This window comes from Fistularia commersonii, chromosome 11 (genome assembly GCF_037954325.1).
Source record: "Fistularia commersonii isolate RoL2024-O1a breed Wild chromosome 11, RoL_Fcom_v1.0, whole genome shotgun sequence".
Lineage (NCBI taxonomy): Eukaryota > Metazoa > Chordata > Actinopteri > Syngnathiformes > Fistulariidae > Fistularia > Fistularia commersonii.
Window position 1 is genome coordinate 11,722,643 of NC_141294.1, and position 24,502 is coordinate 11,747,144.

The following is a 24,502-nucleotide window of genomic DNA, read 5'->3' on the forward strand; positions in this document are numbered from 1 at the left end:
TGTGTGTGTGTGTGTGTGTGTGTGTGTGTGTGTGTGTGTGTGTGTGTGCGTGTGTGTGTGTGTGTGATGAAAAAAGTAAAAAAAATCTCAAAAAATCTCTTTGTGGATGAACTACAAATGTGGGTATTGTTAAGCTGAAAAACAAGAAGCATGGATAGCAAGCACACATGACATTTAGAGTATTGCAAAAGCTTTAGGGCGGAGTTAAAATGACTTACTTGGAAAGCCTCTACATAACTGGACAAAACAACAAGATATGTGAGATAACCATAAACTAAAGAGGGAACCAGTTATACAGCAAGAGACTGGCAGATTAAAATTGACCATAGCTGAAGGGAGTTCAAGAAGAATTTTAGGGCTCTGAAAACTGCAGCAATGGCAATTAGAAAAAGGTCAGTTTATGAGATATGGAAAACCAGGTTCGAGACGAGGGAACTCCTGGAGAGAACCAGAAAACTGCATCTTTTGCCGTCGCAACTGTGAGTCCGCCTGAAAATTACAGCAGCTCTGGACATTAATTGACACTGACATTTCTCTTTGATTTTATTCGTATTACAACTGTATCTCAGACACAAAGAGTAGCCAACTGTGTTTTTTGTACCCATTTACAGATACATCAATGCAGAATCAGTAGTACAAAGTGATGAGGTGAGGTGGAAAAATAGGCAGTGGGAGGGCGAAGACTGTCTTGAAAGGATTAACAGTGATAGACTTGTAGTCAATGATAAATGCTAACGTGGCATAATCAATATCAGTAAAAGATTCTGTGGACTCAATATATTTCTGTTTCTGATGAGCAATGGTCTTTGACGATCAATGTTCCACTGATGGTATTGCCTGTCGTGTTTCACATTACGGTTAAAATCGTGGTGTTAATTTGAATAGTGTGTGATATCCATGTTCTATCTCGACACTTGTGAGAAATGTTCTTTTCCCTTTGCCGCTCAGTGTTATCGATTATTTGGTTTTCATGTCTTTCGTCCAGTTCAGAAAGGTTCAATACAAATAAATGTTATCATGCACCCCTCCCCCCAACGCCCACCCCTACACAAACAAACAAATTTGCACAACAGGAGCCAACTTCTAGGCGACAGTGGAGTCCAGGAGAAACTGCACAATGCCAGGATGGCACCGCTACTGCCCCCTGTCGGTATGGAGGTCTTCCGGTCCTTCACACCTGCATCATTGGAGAAGATCCAACAATGCATTGATGCTGAAAAGAAGGAGGAACAGAGGAGGAAGGAGAAGAACATAGAGGTATATAGTATACCAATCATCCATTAGCTGTCAACAGAACATGAAAGTTGTGTTTGTCATTAATAAACACTAACAAAAATCAATCATTATCATCCTCTTCATCTTCATCCTCATGACAAACCTTTTTTTTTCTTGGACAAAGAGTATCATACCTTCATACATATAAAAGTATCAAGTGCGTATCCTATGCAAAAGAAAGATGCCTCCTTGAATCGTTGAACTCGAGGTAGGGATTGAGGTGCAGCCACACCAGTATGTTAGTTTTTCCACCAACTGTAAAAAAGGGTCACCTCCCTTGGTTTATCTGGAGAGGGAAGCAGGTCTCTGACAGTTGCTTGTTTTTTTGTGCGACATTGTACACCGGAGTATCCAGCCCTCTTGGAATCACTGATTGGTGTCCTCAATTTTGGATTGTTGTGGCAGTAGCCTGAGAACCTGTGCATGGACACCAGAAAGAGACTATCCAGCCAAAGAAGGTGGCAATTTGGGCTTGATAGGCCAACAGGGTGTCCTGACACTGATGGCGAGGGCCAAAAGGCTAAAACGACTCTATCTTTGATGGTCACAGGACCCAAGAGATGAGGTTGGAGTTTGGAGACAGTGAGGAACAGGAATTGTGTAGCCTTGAGGAACTTCTGGTGACTTTGGAGAGAAAAGACTGGGCTTAAGCTGTCAGCAGTGAGATAGGACATCTTTTGCCTTGACCTGGGATATAATTGGATGATGAAAAGAGCACTCTGGAGAACTTCTGGGAGTGTAATTCCCTACTTGGTGGAGACTTAGCTGAAAAAGTCAGACAAACCTTTGGATATCACAGGCTACTTAATGACAAGGTGCAACTTGTGCCAATCCCTGGTTGGATTAGATTTGTACAAAAGATGCTATAGTGCCAGACATTGTATGACTATCTTGGCAGACAACCCTCTTCAATGTCACATGGAGGTTGGGGATTTTGCGAGTGTGCTGGCATGCCGCGCAGGGGGTTCCTATTTCTATAAAGGGGGACTGGAGGATGTTTTCCAACAAGAAAATTCCAACGGTCAACTTGAATTGTAAAGCGCATGCCTGATTGAGAGGGAACAATGTGCAGTCTGTGTAGATTGTGAAATACTGAGCCAGAGTTTCCTCACATCCTTACAAGGATCTTCGATTGGAAGTACACTTATCCTGCCTGCCTGTGGATATGGGGAAGGTATATGAACAACTGTAAAAGGTGTCTTGCGTAAGATCATGTGATACCAGGGTTATTATAACGAGACATCTGTACGCTCTATAAATGTCACAGGAGTTGTGTCTGTTCTCTCAAAACGGCATCAAACAAGTCTCTCAGGAGTGTTTGGCGCAAATGGTTTAACAATCAGAATCTATAGGTTGGTTGGTAGAAGAACGTATGAGGCCCTCTTGTTTGCTCCTCTACTTTTTGCAATTGGCCTCATCACCCCATGACTGCCGATCTAATCCGGCAGATGAGTTTCTGATGTAAGCGAAGGAATTTAAGCTTTTTGTTTACAAGTGAGGATGAGCTGGTATGTGTATCTGACAGGTGAATTAGATAGGCCATAGCAGAGAGTGGGGTGCTACACCAGTATTGTGGCAAAAAAGGAGCTAGGCCAGTAAGTAAAGTTTTCAGTTTGCCAGTCCATTTATGTTTGAACTCAACCCTAAGCTCAGGACCTTCGGAATATGACAGAATAAAATGAGGCCACAGCTGCAAATGCCTCACACATAGTGGCTGGACTTGGCCTCAGAGTTAGTGTGAATGCAGACGCCTCAGGGAGCTTGGAATAGGGTATTTGTACTTTCACTCCAAAAGGAGTCAGCTGCAGTCGTCAAGAAATGTGCCTTCTAGTCACCTCCCGTAAATGTATTTCATTGACACATATCGGCAGGAGACCATTTGGTCAACGCAGAGTACATTGGAGAGATTATATATTCTGTTTGGTCAGGGCACACACCAGTGTTACTGAGAAAGTGCCACAGAGTGTCACCAAGGACAGAAATGTTTGGCTTGACCTGTTCCGTCTGCTGCCACTGGCTAAGCTTGTGCCGATGAAAATTAAGTTCTAATGATAGAGAAGGTAATTAAATAATACGTTTATTTCTTTATGAACCAGGTGATACTCTCTGAGGAATCTTTTTTGAATGATGTTTAACAAAATAATACCTTGTTTGGTAATGTCAAATGACAGCTGGCAGAAGAAGATCTTCCAAAACCCGCCAGTGACTTGGAGGCAGGGAAGCCACTCCCATTCATATATGGAAAGCCACCCCCTGAACTGCTTCAAACCCCGTTGGAGGACCTGGATCCCTTCTACAAATCGCAGAAGGTGTTCAGAAAAAAATAAACGCATAAAAAGAAAACATGTATAATATTTGTTGTTTTGTGTTCAAACCATCTAGAAAATAACTTTGTCCCATGATGGTCTTTTTTTGATGCTGACCTCGGCTTGCTTTTTTGTCCCTACAGACCTTCATCGTGCTTGATAAAGGAAATGTTTTATATAGATTTAACGCTGAACCAGCCTGCTACCTGCTGAGTCCGTTCAACCCACTGAGGACTTGCGCCATCAAAATTCTTATTCATTCATATCCTTGATTACATTGATACGCTGAGACAATGAGATGTGACACCAAAAATGAATTCTTCCTTAAAACTAAAACATTATTCAGTTTGTTTATCATGTTGACGATTCTGACCAACTGCGTGTTCATGACTATGAGTGACCCACCAGCATGGAGCAAAAATGTGGAGTGAGTTGCATGTTTTGTAAATTGGATCAGAATCACCAGAATGTTTTTAAACCAGCGAAGTCTTTCCTAAATTTTTATCCTTTCCCTTTGAGGAGCAGATGATGGTATTTATTCACTCATTTTAGACTAAAAGACTTAACGCCAAGAGTTCTGACTGAATTTTAGTATGCAATCTATTTTAAGTCAAAACCTTTTTCTTTAAAAAAAAAAAGGCAGATAAACCTTTGTAGCATATGGATTAATAGACTGTAAAGATCGTTTTTTGGTCTTGTTTACAAACTGGAACTTATTATTAACACTAATTGATGAAAATATCTCTATATATAAACAAATATATCCGTGATAATCATAACTATAATTATAATTATATGTGAAACTATGTTTTCATCTCTGAGCAGATATGCTTTCACTGCCATCTACACCTTCGAAGCGCTCATCAAGGTGCTGTCCCGAGGCTTTTGTGTTGGGAACTTCACCTTCTTCAGAGACCCATGGAACTGGCTGGACTTCATGGTCATCAGCATGGCGTAATATATGCAAACACAGCCAAAGCAAACATGACAATGGCAATTGTGAAGGCGGCAATCAAAACCTCTTTCTGTTTTGTAGATATCTTACTGAGTTTATCGACCTAGGGAATGTTTCTGCACTGAGGGCCTTCAGAGTTCTGCGAGCACTAAAGACCATCACGATCATCCCAGGTGAGTTCCTCCGTGTTCATGGGATCAGTCCGATCCTTGCTGGAAGTTGCAAGATGATATTGCTGAGCAAAATTAGGTCACTATCAACAAGGCAAATTCTATAGACTTTGAGAGCAAGAGAGGAGGTAAGCTGTCAGAACAGTCAACTCAAAGAGGACAAGCTCAGAGGAAAAGCTCAGAACTCAGAGGACAGCCCGCTTTTTCCCACAATTTTATGCATTAATCTTTAATCTTTAAAAAATTATGATCTGTCACAGTAATATTGAGACAATTTCTATCCTGATCAGGTTTGAAGACAATTGTTGGAGCTCTCATCCAGTCCATGAAGAAGTTGGCCGATGCCATGATCCTGACAGTCTTCTGCCTGAGCGTCTTCGCTCTGATTGGTCTACAGCTCTTTATGGGAAATTTGAAGCAAAAATGTGTTTTGGATTGGTCTCACAACATGACGGAAGACTTCAACTTCCAAGACCACATCAGTAATTCTGGTATGAGATGATGGTGATGATGATCATGATGATGATCATGATGACTAATCACTTCCCAACTTTAAATGCTGGCAGCTGAGAAAAGTATATAGGAAGTAACCAATCATTTTCAATGGTTTTACACCATACTTAAAGTAAGGTCAATGACATTATCGTAAGCTGTGTGATTTCCTGTCATTTCTGGACACACACAGCTTCTGAATTGATTTCATGTTTGGATTTATATATTATTTTCATGTTTATCTCTGTTTTTTTTTTTTTGCATCCGATAGTTTTTTTTTTTTATCAAGATAGCCTTTATTTTAGCTCTAAATAGCTGTAATGTGTAATTGCTGCTCAGGGATTTAGAAAATGCCTAAGTCTCGCATCAATTCTCATCATTTATTCAATCAATCATTCATTATCTACTGCAGGACAGCAGTAGATAATGATAATGAGATGCATGGCTATTATTGCATACTATGTAACGCATACTATACTCATGCTAATGAGTTCAATATAACTCATTGTTACAGATGTTTATTCTGTCACAGGTCCCCACTTCATAGAATATTCAGTTTATAGTCTGCAATGTTGTAGTAGTAGTAGTAGTGGTGTTTTGACAGTCCTGTTAATGTAGGAGCACTGTTAAAGTGAATTGTACTACATTGTGGTTAGAGAAAATCTTTCACTTTGTGACGTGGAATTAATCTTGCAGTTGAAAAGACACACCCTCATGCAAGATCTTGAACATGCTGCAAGAAACTTCCTTTCTTGTTGATATCTCTGGTAATCATCATATTTTCTCTGTCTGTCTAATTGATAGAAAATTATTACTACCTTCCTGGTCAATTTGATGCTTTGTTGTGTGGAAACAGCTCTGATGCAGGGTATGTGTCTCATGAAAATAATGGCGGTCATATTGACAAAAGTGATACTGGTATTAATGAAGATGCTGATAATAACTGTAATGATGATGCTGATGTCTCCAGGATCTGTCCAGAGGGTTATATTTGCCTGAGAACGGGTAGAAACCCAAACTATGGATACACCAATTACGACTCATTCGGATATGCCTTCCTTGCCCTGTTCAGGCTGATGACCCAGGACTTCTGGGAAAACCTCTTCCTGCTGGTTAGTCCAATTCCTGTCCTGGGTTGGGTGTTGTTTATTCAAGGTCCCAGTCTGGTCCCTGTCCATTGTCAGTCAGATTCAAGATTCAGAGATTCAAAGCATTTATTGTCACATGAACAGTGTAGAAAAATTTCCTCGTACATTGAAATTCCTACTTTGCTGTTCACAGAGCATTTGAATATGTATTGATGAAAAATAATGATAGTAAACGTTATTATAAACATGAACCATGTTGGCAGGGCAAAAAACATTTGAATGCAGCTTGTTGTGCAACTCACAAAGTGCATGTGCAAGGATGAGTGTAGTTTAAATGGGCAGTAGTTACATGTACAGATGAGCACACCACTGGCCGTGCTGCATGTAAAGAGCAGGCAAGAAAAAGTCAGGTGCAGGTCCCAGTCTTGGTCAAATGTGTTTCCAAGATTTCCAAAGTCTAAATCTGCCCTCTGTCAGGCCTTGATCAGTGTGCTGTTGACTCAGTCACAGTCCCGTCTTATCTATCTCAGTCTGGTAAGTTTCTTTTCCCGTCGCTCACCTGCCCCTTCTCTCTCTTGTCTCTCCACAGACATTAAGAGCAGCAGGTAAAAGCTACATGCTCTTTTTTGTGGTGATCATCTTCCTTGGCTCGTTCTACCTTGTCAATCTGATCTTGGCGGTCGTTGCGATGGCGTATGCTGAGCAGAACGAGGCCACAATCAGTGAGGCCAAACGGAAAGAAGAGGAGTATGCACAAATTCTGGAGGCACTGAGAGAGAGGGAGGAAGTAAGCTGACAGCGCTAACATGATCTTATTAACAATTTAAAGCAACATACAACTGTATTACAAACTTAACAGGTAACACTGCATTAACTACAGGCCTAAACTATACGACAATGTGTGTCTGTGTATCTGTGTGTGCACCACTCAAGGAGCGATTAGAAAAACAAGATTCAATGCCACAGGGAGACCATGGAGACCACGAAAAGAATCACGGACAGGGAAACACTAACAAGGAAGGTACACAAACATACGGTCGATTAATAATAATGGTATCTGTGATATGTTAGATGAATGTGTGATGCTGGATTTCAGACTTCGAGGATGATATGCGGCCATGTCCGCCCCGTTGTTATGTGTTCTTGGACACATTCCTGAAGTGGAACTGCTGTGGCTGCTGGCGATGGCTCAAACAACGGCTCCACACCTTTGTAATGGACCCATTTTTTGACCTTGCCATCACGATCTGCATCATCCTCAACACAATCTTCCTGGCAATGGAACATTACCCAATGACAGAAGAATTTGACCTCATGCTGAGCACTGCAAATCTGGTACGTGACTGGGAAACACAAGCAAAGTCAGTATTTCTATGTGTGGAGTATTTCAGGAGAGCTTGTTTTTTTTTGGCAATAAAGTTTTTTTTGCCTATTTTTAGTGCCATTATTGTCAGCAGTGTCAGTTTCAACAATTGAGTTTTTATTTCCGAAGAGTCTGTTTCTTCCAATTTATTGGAGGCAGACAATATTTTTCATCAGTCATTTCTTATTCCTCAGATCTTCACAGGGATATTCACAGCAGAGATGGTCCTTAAACTTCTTGCTATGGATCCATACTTTTACTTCCAGGTAAGATTTCCTGGACTCTGGTAATGATATGGTAACAATTTGGAGTTGATTAGTCATGACTGTGTTTATTGGCACGGTTTCAGGTGGGTTGGAACATTTTTGACAGTCTCATTGTCACCCTGAGTCTGGTGGAGATGGGACTGGCTGATATCGAGGGCTTTTCTGTCCTGCGGTCCTTCCGACTGGTATGTGTCACGACATTATCAGCTTTGTCATTAACATCTGCAACAGCTGCTGTGAATTGCATGCTCACGTGTGAGTGTGTGTGTGTGCGTGTGTGTTTGTGCATCTAGCTGCGAGTCTTCAAGTTGGCAAAGTCATGGCCGACACTCAACATGTTGATAAAGATCATCGGGAATTCAGTTGGAGCACTGGGAAACCTGACGCTGGTCCTCGCTATCTTCGTCTTCATCTTTGCCGTGGTTGGAATGCAGCTGTTTGGGAACTCTTACAAAGACTGCGTTTGTCGCATCTCAGAGACCTGTGAGCTCCCTCGCTGGCACATGAATGATTTCTTCCACGCCTTCCTGATCATCTTCCGTATACTGTGCGGCGAGTGGATCGAGACCATGTGGGACTGCATGGAAGTGGCCAGTCAGACCATGTGTCTGGTTGTCTACATGATGGTCCTCATCATTGGGAATCTGGTGGTAAGTCTGGTCTGTGTTTCTGTCAATCGATGCAGGTTTAGATCAAACAATAAGTCTTGAAAGAGGCTCAATTAGGAAACGTAATCTAACATCTATAATTTTCTCCTTAATCAACTCAGTCTAAATGTGCAATCTGATCCCCTGTGATTATTTGAAGCCATAAATGTGGACGTCCTTGTTTCAAGCTGGTGTTCTTGTCCCTAGTCTGATTACAGGTCCTGAACCACCCTGCAGCTTGTTTGTTTTTAGGTCTTGAGCTGATTTCTTACACTATTTTAGGTCCTGTTTTACCTGGTCTTGTCTCCTGTCCTTCATCTGTTTTTGCTTCATGGGATTGTATCTTTTCTTTTGTCATCTTTCAGGTCTTGAACCTGTTCTTGGCACTTCTCCTGAGTTCCTTCAGTGGTGACAATCTGGCAGCTCAAGGAGAAGAAGGAGAAAACAACCTCCAGATTGTAGGGAATCGAATTGAAAGGGCTGTGGCATGGGTCTCGAACCATTTCCGGACTATGCATGGAAAAGAGTGTATGGACTCAGACAACCCAGGTAGGGCCAGACAGTTATTGTGATGTCAGATCTGTATTCACTCAGTGACTTCCTTCATTCACTATCTATACCGCTTGCCTTGCAATCACTGTTGTGCGGGAATTTGGAGACTATTCCAAGGTGTCATTGGGCGAAGTAGGGTTTACACCCTTGGCCAGGCGGCAGTTGATCACAGGGCCACATGCAAAGACATACAACCATTCACTCAGTTATTCACAGGTCTGGGCAATTTACGGTCTCCAGTTAACCTACTGTATGTTTTCGGAATGCAAGAGGAAAATGGAGAACCCAGAGGAAACTGATATAGACAGGGACAGTGGCATGCAGTGAGGTTCTTGGATGGTGAGACACCTTTGGAGTCAGTTTTATAATTGTAAAAACTCAAAAGAATATCTTATTCAGTATTGATTTGGTAACATACACATTAAGTCCTGGTAAGATATCACATCTCATCAGCATTCCTCTATCTCTCACACAAGTACAAACACACACCAACAGATACGTACATGTACACAAACATATACATAGGGACATATTTGGCCCAGAGAGAATGTTTCTTTTATAGGGGCAAGAGATAACTTCTTCTTCTTTTTCTTTCGGCTTTTTCCCTCAGGGATCACCACAGCGAATCAACTTTCTCCATCTAACCCTATTCTCTGTATCTTCCTCTCTCACACCAACTAACTTCATATCCTCTCTCACTACATCCATAAATCTTCCCTTTGGTCTTCCTCAAGACCTCTTGCCTAGCAGCTCCAATTCCAGCATCCGTCTACCAATATATTCACTAACCCTCCTTTGTACATGACCGAACCATCTCAGTCTGGCCTCTCTGACCTTCTCTCCAAAGCATCTAGCGTGCTATTCCTCTGATTGATACATTCCTGATCCTATCCATCCTGGTCACTCCCAAAGAGAACCTCAACATCTTCATCTCTGCAACCTCTAGCTCTGCCTCCTGTCTTTTTGTCATTGTAACTGTAAGGGGGCAAGAGATAACATACAGACCAAATTGCTATGAGCCCTCCATCAATGTTCCCTCTAAGTTTTCATATGTCTGGGCATACAGACAACCTCCCTGAGCAGACTGAGGACCACTGTGAGCCACATTCGATGTGCACGCCATGGCTACACACCAGTATCACATCTGGGATCATAGCAAGTTTCATGGCTTATTAAAAGAATCAAATTACAACAGCAATTACATTATTTTGCTTTTAATATAACTCATTTGGCCAACTGACAGCATTGATGCAATCATTTTGATGGCAAGTAAAATATTGTCAATGAGAACTTTAACTTGCTCAGGGTCAGACTTTTTTTTTTTGTGTGACCGCTTGTTATTTTTGTCCTGGTCATTTGCGATCTCCCGCAATAATGTACCAGTACCTTTTTCCATCTTGAGTCTTCCTTTATATCCAACAGCCAACAACATTCATATGATTTTTCAGCTGAATGTGTCACTTGAGGTAGTCCAGCTTCCATTTTGTCCATATTTTTCCATCAGAAAACTCGCTTACTTCTTTAGCTTTGCTGCATGTTTTGCAAAGCAGACCTTTTGCACTCGAAAAAAAAAAACGCTTGTTATATTTGCACATACTCAGACAGCCATTCCATCTTAAAAGAACCGCATTTCTTTTTGACTTTGCTTTTGTGAGTGGACAAATCACCTTCACTGCCCGCTCATTTCGCCATGACAAAGGGTTAGACCCGCTTCACACTTGCTCTGCATTATTTGCGATACGTGGCTGACAGCGAGCTAATGAAGCCATGACACCCTCAAAACTACTTTCCCACACAGACACCAAGCGTCTTGCATTAAAAGACAAGCCTTTAGATTCTTTGGACAAAAAAAAATGTGAACAGGAAGGACATAAGCAATTATTGAAGGCCAAAACATGATTAAGGAATTGTCTCAACATAAGGAAGACACTTTGAGCATCATTGTCTACCATGACCTCAAGACTGGGTCGTCTAGTTCTGGGAAAACAAGGCTAGGGCTAATGTAAGGCGTAGTGGTAACATTTTCTCTGTTTTTATTACTCCCCCAGGTCCAGGAAAAAGTTGTCCGGCATGAAAGTTCACGACTTCTTCTTCTTTTCAGCTTTTCCCTCAGGAGTCGTCACAGCGAATCAACTTTCTCCATCTAACCCTATTCTCTTTATCCTCCTCTCTCACACATACTACCTTCTTATCCTCTCTCACTACGTCCATAAATCCTCTCATCGGTCTTAGAGACCTCCTGACTGGCAGCTCCAATTTCAGCATCCGTCTACCAATATATATTCACTATTAAAGTTCAATTTGCTTATTAAGGTTCGATTTGGATTTGGCACAAGTTTTATGCCAGATGCCCTCCCTGACACAACACTCCACATTTATCAGGGCTTGAGACCAGCTTAGAGAGAGACTTGCCTGTGCCCTCCGGAGGCTGCATTGACCATTGTTCCAAACAATTCATATTAATTTTAAGAATTAAAATAAAAATAAGAACAACTGTATTTATCTCCAAGGAAATTGTTGAAAAGCAGCGCAACATTTAAACATTGCTGCCACACCTCAGGTTTCTAACCTGTAATTGATGGGGAAATGCAAAAATACAGCGATTTTTACTTCACTAAATGTTAAAAATGATTGCAATAATAAGGGAAATACAGTAATATGTCATAGGTCAGTGATCAGATTTTATGTTATCATCATTCGTTAGGTTCTGCCAACAGAAAGGCCCCCTGTCAGAATCAAACCAGGAGCCTTCCCGCCCTCCAGGCGAAACTTTTAATAACCATGCCATTGTGCCACCTGTACGTTATCATAATTAAACCTACCTTTTTATTTGTTATTTTTGTCTACACCAGGCAACATCACCAATGATAAGGAGCTCTTGGCATTAACTTCAGTGACATCAGAGCAGGAGCCCCACGGCAACCCTGTCAATTTGACCACCCTGAGGGTCCCCATTGCTACAGGAGAGTCAGACACGGAGATGGTTGACGAGGCCAATGAAGAGGATGATGAAAATCAGTCGCAGGTAAACTCTTTTTCGTACACTCAAACAGAACTAGGGGCAAAAAAAAACATCTAAATAGATCTAAATCTGTTTCAGCATGATGAGTCCTCTGCTTGTAGCAGTGTCCAGATACACCGTGATAGTCCTGTGGAAGAAAACGACACCGATGTCAAGGCCACTCCGGAAGACTGTTGCACCGATGGTAGGAACACACAAACATACACAACCATTCAGTTACACAAGACAATCAAGCATCAGAAAACACGGAGCAGGAGCCGATCCGGGGCCAAAAAAAGCACTCTGTGTTTGTGTTTGACTGCAGCATGCTATCGTCGATGCCCCATTTTGGGTGTAGATGTGTCCCACGGCAGAGGAAAAGCCTGGCTCCTCCTCAGAAGAACCTGCTTCTCCATCGTGGAACACAACTACTTTGAGACGTTCATTATCTTCATGATCCTGCTGAGCAGCGGTGCTCTGGTAAACATCTTGATTTAGAGATGCAAAGAACAACAGCATCCAAAAGATTTATTAACCTGGAATGTTCACTTTCCGCTTCACATCACCAGTGACGCATTCAATAAGGGGGAAAAAAAAAAAAGCTTTCCTGCGGTTTCCAAAATCGATCAGCATGTATCAACATGTTATCCCCAAGTGGTTCATTCCTCCATGTGTCAGGGGATTCTGGAGATCCTGTCATATGTGAGAGTTCCTCTTCTGTTTTCAGAACAGGTGGAACAACTTCTGATATTATGCCATCCAAAGTTAAGTTAGAGTTTCTGGCCTTTCAACCTACCGGTGATAACAAGAGTGTTCAGCTATCCAGTTGTCGATGTTTGAGGCGATGCTGCTCTCCGGAATAAAACCCACAGTTGGTTTGATCAGGTCACACAACAGAGCAACTCACTTTATTGGCCCTCGGGAGTGAGAGTGGCATGCCTACTAATCTGTGGATACAACATTTGCCCCTGAGCAGCAAGCTGGTTACTGACCACAGGACTACTAACACCTTTGCCATGACCAGTAATAAGACAACGGGAATCGTTCGCTACTAACATATCAACCTGAACTCTATCAAGTAAGTTTTTGATGAACTAACTCTGACTGATCATTTTGATTCATGAAAGACATTTTTGTTGTAAATATGTATAAAAAAAGAACATTCTAATCCAATTAACACAATGTGAGGATAAGAACTGAAGTATTTGTTGATCTTTAAACTTGTAACTGCTACTAGTGCCTGGCAAAGGTACTGAAATACTCATTGCGCTATAATGTGATCAGGCATTTGAGGACATCTACCTGGAGCAGCGGCTTGTCATTAAAACAGTGCTGGAATACGCAGACCAGGTGTTCACGTTTGTCTTCGTGTTGGAGATGGTCCTAAAGTGGGTCGCCTACGGATTCAAGACCTACTTCACCAACGCTTGGTGCTGGCTCGACTTCTTGATTGTAGATGTAAGACACTTCATATCATTGGTATCTTGTTTATTCTCAATAAATCAGACCTTGGTCATGTCATGTTCATTAACCTGCAAGTAAACTATTGAAACACAAGTGTGTCTTGCATTCCAGGTGTCTCTGGTGTCTCTAACAGCCAATATCCTGGGCTTCTCAGAGCTGGGGGCCATTAAATCGCTGAGGACCCTGCGAGCTCTGAGACCCCTTAGGGCTTTATCGCGCTTTGAGGGCATGAGGGTAAGAAAGACAAATGTTCTGGAGTCAAAAGAGTTGCCCTCATTTTTAAAAAAAAGTTTATAAAAGCCACTTGAGCCAATGGATCCAACAGTGGGCCCTACATGTTAAAACCTCATAGCATATAAAGGATTAACAAAAGTGAACAAAATTTGTTTGTTTTGTATAATTTTTCATTAAGATGTGCGCTTTGGTCTCTCAAATCTCAAGTCAGACTCAGCACAGACTGATCCAAGCTAAGACATCAATTATGTTACACATGATGTAAGAATATTCTCTTCTTTTTTAAGTTGTTCAACACATTTCAGATGTTAGAATCTGGAAAGTGTTGAATACAATGATCATATTGGGATTATATAAAATGATCCTGCCACAATTTTAGAATTTTCTGGAATCCTCATCTTTCAAAAACTATTTGACAATTTTTTTGTCTGTAGTATTTTTCCATTAGTTCTGCTTCAGTTATTATTGAAACAATCAATATAGTGAGTTGCCTGAAATGCAAATATTCATGTAGTCATATACCGACAATTCACACATTTATTTTCATTTTTGTTAATGTCTAGCTGAGCTAAATTGTAATGGATTAAGGCAAAATGTATTGATTTGATGTGCCATTCTTTGACTGGAATTACTTGGTTCTTTGTGAAAGGAATCATTTTAAAAATCTATGTTATTTGGCTGCATTACAATTGAGCAATAACTAGAAAAAAGTATTTTAAAAAAGTCTTATCACTAATCTGTGTTACAATTTTAAAATTGCATCTCAAGTCTCACCGAATCATAGACATCAAGCTCACTGGACATAATCAGGATAATTGCTGAGAAATTATTGATTAATTATTTCTAGTTATTATCTTTATGTACACGATAAGCTGTTGATAGAGAAAAAATGCAGATGAATGTCCCCCTCTACATTTTAAATTGTTTAACTGATTTAAGAGACAATTCAAATCAAAATTTGCCCAGCTCACTAAAATATAAGTGAAAAATAAGACAGTAATAATTGAAAATAATCTCTAGATCAATTTATATTGGCATTCAGTAAATATTTAACATTACTCATTTATCTAACATCTATCCAACAAAAAACAGGCCTCATCATGATTTAGTAATTACTTCAAATTGCCATAGTTAAGCTGTTCCCTTAGCAATTTTAAATGTTAGACAGATTAAATAGAGAATAGAAAGGAATGTACTTAATCGATCCATAAAGTGAGAAATTAATGGCATAGCATTGTATATATCTGAATATATATATAAATATATGTATATATTTTATTTAATGATTTATTGACCTTAAATATTGTATTTATCTTTCATTTTTGATATTACTTATATAATTATACATCCATGATATATAAATGATATGAGGTGGCATTCACTGGGGATCCATTGCTAAAAGACAGGTTTCAGACAGATTATAATTTTGTTCACATCTCAGCAACTTTTAAAAGCTTGTCCAGGAAGCACAGACCTATCTTTTTCTCTTCCCCACAGGTGGTGGTGAATGCTCTGGTCGGAGCAATCCCGTCCATCTTCAATGTGCTACTTATTTGTCTTACATTCTGGTTGATATTCAGCATCATGGGAGTGAATCTGTTTGCGGGAAAGTTTTATTATTGTTTTAATTCAACATCTGAAGAGTACTTTCACCAGGATGAGGTCAGCAACATGTCAGATTGTTTTGCTCTGATTGAGAGTAACTTCACTGAGGTCCGCTGGAAGAACCATGCCATAAACTTCGACAATGTTGGGATGGGCTACCTGTCACTCCTGCAAGTGGTCAGTGTGGTCTTCCATCACAAATTCAAACACTTAAGAGATTTCGATGACGGCCGGTTTCACGCAAATTAAGATGTTCTTGGCACAGTGACCTGCTCAGTCAGTCTGTGTAGATGATTGTATGATCAAAAAAGATCACCAGGCTCTATTTCTTTCAGGCGACATTTAAAGGATGGATGGATATCATGTATTCTGCTGTGGACTCTGGACAGGTTGCCGTCCATTTATTACCAATGATGAAAGCACCCTGTTTGTTTGCCACTGATATTTCACATCCTGTGTGTGTGTGTGTGTGTGTGTGTGTGTGTGTGTGTGTGTGTGCGTGTGTGTGTGTGTGTGTGTGTGTGTGTGTGTGTTTGGGTGTGTGTGTAGGTGGAGACGCAGCCAGTGTATGAGCAGAACTTGTACATGTACCTGTACTTTGTCTGCTTCATCATCTTCGGATCCTTCTTCACCTTGAACCTCTTCATCGGCGTCATCATTGATAACTTCAACCAGCAAAAGGCCAAGATACGTATTAATCCTCTGAAACAGAAGTTGAAGTTCAAGTTAAAAGTAGTCCACCAACACTTGCCCAAAACTAAAACCTTTGTGGTTTCTTTTGATATATTTATAAAAGTCCGGTTGGTATCTGGAGGGAAAAGAAAGTTTTATTGAAACTGGAATATTCATAACATTTTTCTTTAATTCTTTACTTGGGAGGGACAGACATTTTCATGACAGAGGAGCAGAAGAAATATTATAACGCCATGAAGAAATTGGGCTCCAAGAAACCTCAGAAACCTATTCCACGACCAGAGGTCACTTCCTGTCTGCTTATTGTCTTTATTACCACTTGTTCACTTACTTCCCAGTTTGAGTAAAAACTTCAATTTCACTTCTTCCGCATCTCTTAGAATCTGTGCCAAGGCCTGGTCTTTGACCTGGTGACCAAACAGTTCTTTGACATCTTTATCATGGTGTTGATCTGCCTCAATATGATAACTATGATGTTGGAGACAGATGACGACAGTATGGAGAAGACCAATATCCTGATGTGGATCAATTTTGTCTTCATTGTCATCTTCACAGCAGAGTGCATACTCAAGATCATTGCACTCCGCCAGCACTACTTTACTGTCAGCTGGAACATATTTGATTTTGTGGTTGTCATCCTATCTATTGTAGGTGAGTCAGCATCACGATGTCATCGCCTTAGCACTGATTTTCAGTTTTTTGTTTTTTTATTTACCTGTAATGTATTTCTTTTTAATTTAAATGATGCAATTCTTGCAGATAATGAAATAATTAACTACTGATTTGTATCCTATGATTTGTAGATTTTGCATAATCATTCACTCTTTAAGAGTTTACCTTTGCGCAGTTGCTGATATATAAGTATAAGATTGTTTTCCTTGAATCTGTATTATCCATTACTATAAATAGTTGTCTGGGTTTTTTCTCACATCAGAATGACCACAGCTCCGCTCTGATCCCACAGGTCTCCTCCTCTCTGATCTCATTGAGAAGTATTTTGTCTCACCAACACTATTTCGTGTGATCAGATTGGCCCGTATCGGCCGAATCCTCCGTTTGATTCGTGGTGCTAAAGGGATCAGGACTCTACTTTTTGCCCTGATGATGTCGCTTCCTGCCCTCTTCAACATAGGGCTACTTCTCTTCCTCATCATGTTTATTTTCTCCATCTTTGGCATGTCAAACTTTGCCTATGTGAGGAAGGGGGCCGGAATTGATGACATACTAAACTTTGAGACATTTGGAAACAGCATGATCTGCCTATTTATGATCACCACATCTGCAGGCTGGGATGGGGTCCTGCTCCCCATTATGAACTCACCGCCGGATTGTGACCCTTATATTGACCACCCGGGAACATCGGTCAAAGGAGACTGCGGCAGTCCTGCCGTGGGCATTGTCTTCTTCACAACGTACATAATCATGTCCTTTCTGGTGGTGGTCAACATGTACATTGCGATTATTCTTGAGAACTTCAATGTAGCCACTGAAGAGAGTAGCGAGCCACTTTGTGAAGATGACTTTGAGATGTTCTATGAAACGTGGGAGAAGTTTGATCCAGATGCCTCTCAGTTCATTCAGTACAGGTGAGCTACTTTAAAGGGAATTGGCTATGACACTTGATGGGTGGGGCCTAATGATCTGATCTATTTGAATTGCAGTGAGCTGTCAAACTTTTGTGATACCTTGAAGGATCCGCTGAGGATCCCCAAACCAAATGCCTTCAAATTGATACATCTGGACCTGCCACTGGTTCCAGGGGACAAGATTCATTGTCTAGACATTCTGCTTGCACTCACTGGGCAGGTAACTTTGTCATGAAAAATCCGTCTGCGACACAAATTACAAAATTTGTATGTATGTGTATACTAGTATAGTATGTCATATAGTATCATGATTTTTAGCGGTCAGATGTTTGTCTCAGTCATCCGGATCATGGTACTTGCTTATTTAACTATTTCATCAGGGAATATTGAAATTTAATATTTCATGAATATTGAAGCCATTATTGTATTATGTCACCAGAACATTCTAGCTATTAGCACTGCTGTTGTTATTAGCATGGGATTGCCTGTACTTGTCCCTCCTAGTCCTCATACCACCTGTCTCTGTCACATCAATGCCTTCTATCAATGAAAAAGTGTTGTGAGACAACTCTGCTGTGATTTGGCGCTACATAAAGAAGATTTGACATGACTTGACTTATGAGTCTTATCATGGCAAATGGACATTGTTAATTTCCCAAAGACATTTGCTTGTCATCCAAGAAAATTATTTTGTTCCAACTATCTGTGGAGATAATCAAGCACAGTGTGTAAGCCTTGAGAATAGGGTTTACCCTCAGCCCACTTAAAGCTCAGGGTAAAAGTAGTCAGTAACATCTTGAGAAGCTGTGAGGTCACTTGGCTTGGGCTTTACCCGTGACATCTACAGTTAGGCCCAGAAATATTTGGACAGAGACACAAGTTTTGTTATTTTAGCTTTTGCTGAAAACATATTCAGGATACAATTATTTAATCAATATGGAAGTGCAGACTCTCAGATGTAATTTGAGATTATTCACATTCAAATTGGACCAAAGGTCCAGGAATTACAGCTCTTTAATACGTAGCTGCTTCTTTTTCAAGGGACCAAAAGTAATTGGACAATTGACTCAGAAGGCTGCAAAAAAAAAATAACAAGGCTGCATGGGCTCTTCCCTCGGTAACATGTCATCAATTCAGCAGTTAAAAGGTCTGGCGTTGATTCCAGGTGTGACGTTTGCATTTGGAAGCTGTTGTTGTGAACACACAACCTGTGGTCAAAGGAGCTCTAAATGGAGGTGAAACCGACCATCCTGAAGCTGAAAGAAATAAAGAAATGCATCAGAGGGATAGCAGAAATGTTAGGAGTGGCCAAATCAACAGTTTGGTACATTCTGAGACAAAAAAAATGCACTAGTGAGCTTGGGAACTCAAAAACGCCTGAACGTCCACAGAAGACAATGGTGGTGGATGATCGCAGAATCCATGGAATGGATTCTGTGAAGAACACTCTCCAGGAAGTAGGTGTATCAGTATCTCAGGCTACCATAAAGAGAAGAATTCATGAGAGTAAATATAAAGGATTCACCACAAGGTGCAAACCATTTATCAGCCTCAAAAATAGAAAGGCCAGAATTGAGGGGGCCAGCCCAGTTCTGGAACAGCATTTTTTGGACAGATGAGACTAAGATCAACCTGTACCAGAATGATGGGAAGCTGGAACAGCTCATGATCCAAAGCACACAAGATCTTCTGTAAAACATGGTGGAGGTAGTGTGATGGCATGGCCATGCATGGCTTCCAATGGCACTGGGTCACTTGTGTTTATTGATGATGTGACAGAAGACAGAAGCAGTTGGATGAATTGTGAAGTGTGTAGGGATATACTCTCTGCTCAGATTCAGCCAAATGCAGCAAAATTCTTCGGATGGCACGTCACAGTACCGATGGACAATGATCCAAAACATACTGCAAAAGCAACCCAGGAGTTTTTTAAATAGTAGAATAGTAGAATGGCTAAAGTAGAATATTCTCCAATGGCCTAGTCAATCACCAAACCTCAACCCAATCGAGCATGTATTTTTTTACTTGCTCAAGACAAACTTAAGGCAGAAAGACCCACAAACAAGCAACAACTGAAGATAGCTGTAGTAAAGGCCTGGCAAAGCATCACAGAGGAAACCCAGCGTTTGGTGATGTCCATGGGTTCAAGACTTCAGGCAGTCATTGCCTACAAAGGAGATTATTCAACAGGATCTTAGAAAGTGAAAAGTTGCCTGGAATGTAGATGAAATATGATGGTGCCCATTTTTAAGAATAACGGGGTTGTGCAGAATTGAGGCAACTACAGAGGGATAAAGTTGATGAGCCATACAATTAAGTTATGGGGAAGCGTGGTGGAAACTAGACTGAGAGCAGAAGTCAGCATTTGTGAACAGCAGTATGCCTAGAAATAGTACTAAAGATGCAGTATTTGCTTTTAGAATGCTAGTTGAGAAGTACAGAGAAGGCCAGAGGGAGCTGCTTTTTGCTTTTGTGGACCTAGAAAAAAGCATATGACAGGGTACCAAGAGAGGAGCTCTGGTATTGTATGAGGAACTCTGGAGTAACAGAGAAGTATGTTAGACTGGTGCAGGACATGTATCCTAGCTGTGAGACAGTGGTGCTGCATGCTGTAGGGGTAGCAGAGAAGTTCAAGGTGGAGGTGGGACTCCATCAGGGAACAGCTCTGAGCCCCTTCTTGTTTGCATTGGTGATGGACAGGCTGACAGATGAGGTGAGACAGGAATCTCCATGGACCATGATGTTTGCAGATAACATTGTTATCTGTAGTGAGAGCAGGGAACAGGTTGAGGAAAATCTAGAGAAGTGGGGGTATGTTCTGGAAAGAGGAGGAATGAAAGGCAGTCGCAGCAAGACAGTGTATATGTGTGTGAATGAGAGGAACCTGGTCGGAGGCGGGAGTGGAGTGGAGATCAAGAAGTTGGAGGATTTCACACTCTCGGGGTCAACAATGCAGAGCAGCTGAGAGTGTGGAAAAGAGGTGAAGAGATGAGTTCAAGGAGGTTGGAATAGGTGGAGAAAAGTATCAGGGGTTCTATGCGATAGAAGATTATCAGCCAGAATGAAACAAAAGGTGTACAAGACAGTGGTGAGACCAGCGATGCTGGAAAAGAAACAGCTACAATGACGAAAAGACAGTGCTGGGGGTCGCAGAGATGAAGATCTAAGGTTCTCTTTGGGAGTGACCAGGATGGATAGGATCAGGAATGAGTCTATCAGAGGGACGGCACATGTTAGATGTTTTGGAGAGAAGGTCAGAGAAGCCAGACTGAGATGGTTCGGTCATGTACAGAGGGATGGAGGGATGGTGAATATATTGGTAGACGGATGCTGAAATTGGAGCTGCCAGGCAGGAGGTCTCAAGGAAGACAAAAGAGAAGATTTATGGACGTAGTGAGAGAGGATATGAAGGTAGTTGGTATGAGAGTGGAGGATACAGAGAATAGGGTTAGCTTAAGAAGGTTGATTCGCCAAAAGGAGAAGAAGAATAAGCTGCTAAAATGAGATTTATCAATGATTGTGATGGACTGTAGTTTTTCTAATACTTCTGCAAATCATACCCATTGCAGGTTCTGGGAGATTCGGGAGAGATGGATGCACTGAAAGCCAGCATGGAGGAGAAGTTTATGGCCAACAACCCTTCAAAGGTCTTGTTCCATTTCATTCTATTCTAGCATTTAGATCAGTAGGGAAAACACAGCTGCCACTTTACCAGTGCCACATTGTAATATTCCTCCCCTGAGGATCCAACTATGGCACCAAATTGTTGAATTTCTGTGTCTCTTTCTTGATATTTTAACTCTGGTTTGCACTGTGTTTCTGTTGTACAAATCTAAACTCCTTAAACAACGTCTTGTACAAACTGGACTTCTCTCAGAGCATTTTAGAGACCTTTTTTTTTTTTGGGTTACACAAATAATTAGCAAAAAAAAGCTAAGATAAAGATGCTGCTTCCTCCGCTGCAACTGAACATCCCCGGATTTGTCAGTGGAACAGACTTGAACCCTCTCGAACTTTTCCTTCTTCCCTACTCTGTCCTTCTCCTCTTGCCTCTGGTCCCACCAACTAACATAGATACATATCAATTCATCAAAACATTTCTGGAAATATAATATTTGTAGTTGTTTGTCAACATTAATCAAAGGAACATAGTCCAAATATATGTCTCTTACAGTGTTCTCATGGCGCCCCTCAGGGACAGGTCTAGGTACCTGCAGGACAGTCTGCAGATAGTTTGAGAGACTATCATGATCGGATCACTAGTGAACCTGGCAAGGACATGTTGTCCAACACAGAGTATATATATCGCAGTTAGGGCAGGAGAACCATAATTAACTGTGGAGAGAAAAATGACACTAATATTCCACAACATGGTATGGAGGTTGTTTTAGTCCTCAAGCAATTCATTAAGTTCCTAATCTTTTTAAAACAATAGAGAAAAAAATTCAAACAGATTTTTTTAATCTCCAAAATTAATGATGATTACAACTTCACGTCATCACACTGGAAAAGAGACTCAAATATAAGTCTTGTAGCTCAAATGACTTATGCAGAGCTTCCCATTTACAATTTTCAAGGCTGACAACTGGAATTTGGAGGGAAATCTTAAGAGTCATAGGGGAGTCCTACTTGAGTTGCTGCGTGATCCTGTCATCTAGGTCATTAAATGTAAACTGGTAGTCTTACAGTCTTAGCAGTCGTAGCTCAGTCTTTGCCTAGTCTTGGGGCTCATGACAGTATCAAACGTTTTCGATATCATCGCAAGTCTTTGTGTTACGTCACTGTAAAGACTGAATCAACAACCAAAAAGGTGAGCTCCAGCAAAGACCAAAACAGGAAATCCTAACCCTAACCCTAAACCTAAACAATCCAGTTGGAGCTTTCAGTAAGTTTTTTCAAAATCTTTGCAAAGTCTTTTGATGTAGGATCCACAGTCTTTAGCCTCAGACTAAGCTGACACTCAGCTGTGACGTAAAATTCTAAAAACTAGTATTTAGACATGAGGTGATAGTTTTACTCAAGTCTTTCTAAAATCTTTTCAAAGTCTCAAAGTGTCAATAAGTCAATAAGGTGTATAATCATAAATCCGTGAAACAGCAGCATCTAGTGGATGTTGGTATCTTGGCTGGAGGCACAAAATTTTACACTACAGTTTGTAATGAGAGATATTTTTTTGACCTTTTGGGTGGCCATAATCTTTCTTGGGGATCCAAACTGTTATTTTTGTGACTTCTATTCCAAATATTGAGAAAAACGGGAAAGAAAGGTGATAATATTATGATTAATCAAACGTGTAAAAATGAAAGAAAGAGTTGAATTGAAAGAGTAAACGAAAACATCATTCAGAGGTGAAAACTAAATGGATTTAACAAAAAGGAATCAAACTCGGTAGATTAAATACTGACCAAGAATTTTGAGTTACTAGATTGAGCTTCTGCTACCTCCGAGGCTGTGTGTGTGTGTGTGTGTGTGTGTGTGTGTGTGTGTGCGTGTGTAATGAATATGCTCTGATCTTGCAACCCTTATCTACAGGTGTCATATGAGCCAATCAGCAGTACTCTGAGGAGAAAACAGGAAGATGTGGCAGCAACGGCAATCCAAAGAGCATACAGGAAACATCTCCTGCAGCGAACCGTCAAACTGGCATCCTACAAATACAGAGAGAAGACAGAGGGGCTGACGGATGGCAAGGAGCGTCCAGAGAAAGAGGGTCTCCTTTGTGAGAGAATCAGTGAGTTGTATGGAGACAACACGGAGATGGCAGTGGCCGAAGAGCTACCCCCGACTCAGGTTGTGGTTCAGAGTGAGGTTCTCCTTCACTCTGCCCCACCACTTAATCCATCCAACTTCCTGCAAGATGAGACTCTAAGGGAGTCTAATGTGTGATAGGAACTGCAGATAGTTTCCTGTTTGATGGCTTTGAGAGGCTTGTGATCAAAAATAAGAAACTCTGACAGTCATCTTCTTCTAAAATGTGCTGTAATCAATGATGCTGCGGTGGTCACGTCTTCCAAGTAACATTACTCTAACTAATACTAACAGTGATGTCATCAGCAGCTTGTTTTACTAACCTGAATAACCAGGCAGCATTGTAACGCCATTGACGACAGATTTGATAAAGCAAGATAGTGCTGACCAGTCAAAACTGAATGTCAACAGGCTACATTTATGACCCCTGACATAACTAATATTGATATGTAAAGATTAATGTCTCTCATAGCATAATATTCTACATTTAATAAAAAATAATGATAAATAATAATAATAAACCAAACAAAAAATGAAATGTAAACTTGTAAGTCTTTGATATTTCTTGTCTGCCTATGTTTAATTTACAAGAATGTGGTGGCTTAAAAAGTGGATGTTTTGGTTAACTGTGTAGTCATCTGTCTTTAACAGTAATACAAATAAAGGTTTTATTGAAAGAGCTGAGCCTGTGTCTTCACTTTGACAGCATGAGAGCTCAGTGCCAGATTTATTGATTTCCTTTTCCGTTACACATTGAATAAATCATCTTAAGCATGTGGCACCAGGAATTTAATAGACCGGTGGCTTGGACAGGGACTGAAAGATCTCAGTAAGGGTCTCTGCCATTAACAAAGAAGAATTTTGGCCCCCATTTTAGTTTACTCACAGGGTGACTGCACTAAAATGGATTTCTGATTATTATTGACTTTAGTTTGTTAACACCAAGAGTGTATTAACTGTATACTGAAATAAAGTACTATTTTTTTATTCTTCCTCCTGTCTGTGTTTGAGAAACTAGCCAATGGTCAGATTTGCTATGTCTGAAAAATAAGAAGAC

General features: G+C 40.7%; 1 protein-coding gene across 1 annotated transcript; it reads left to right on the forward strand.

Moving 5' to 3' along the window:
* Positions 1 to 253: 253 nt before the first annotated feature.
* On the forward strand, positions 254 to 24,124 carry scn4ab (sodium channel, voltage-gated, type IV, alpha, b). Its single transcript, XM_086154931.1, is given in 30 exon segments — positions 254 to 479; positions 1,074 to 1,257; positions 3,447 to 3,584; positions 3,725 to 3,842; positions 3,918 to 4,008; positions 4,407 to 4,535; positions 4,618 to 4,709; positions 4,997 to 5,197; positions 6,003 to 6,066; positions 6,169 to 6,310; positions 6,876 to 7,073; positions 7,220 to 7,307; positions 7,383 to 7,621; positions 7,844 to 7,915; positions 7,999 to 8,100; positions 8,209 to 8,565; positions 8,928 to 9,111; positions 11,967 to 12,139; positions 12,215 to 12,320; positions 12,441 to 12,595; positions 13,400 to 13,813; positions 15,311 to 15,595; positions 15,754 to 15,807; positions 15,968 to 16,105; positions 16,291 to 16,395; positions 16,492 to 16,762; positions 17,076 to 17,697; positions 17,773 to 17,917; positions 21,267 to 21,344; positions 23,230 to 24,124. Coding segments are annotated over 30 exon segments (5,403 nt in total). The 5' UTR covers positions 254 to 375; the 3' UTR covers positions 23,584 to 24,124.
* The last annotated feature ends 378 nt before the right edge of the window (positions 24,125 to 24,502 follow it).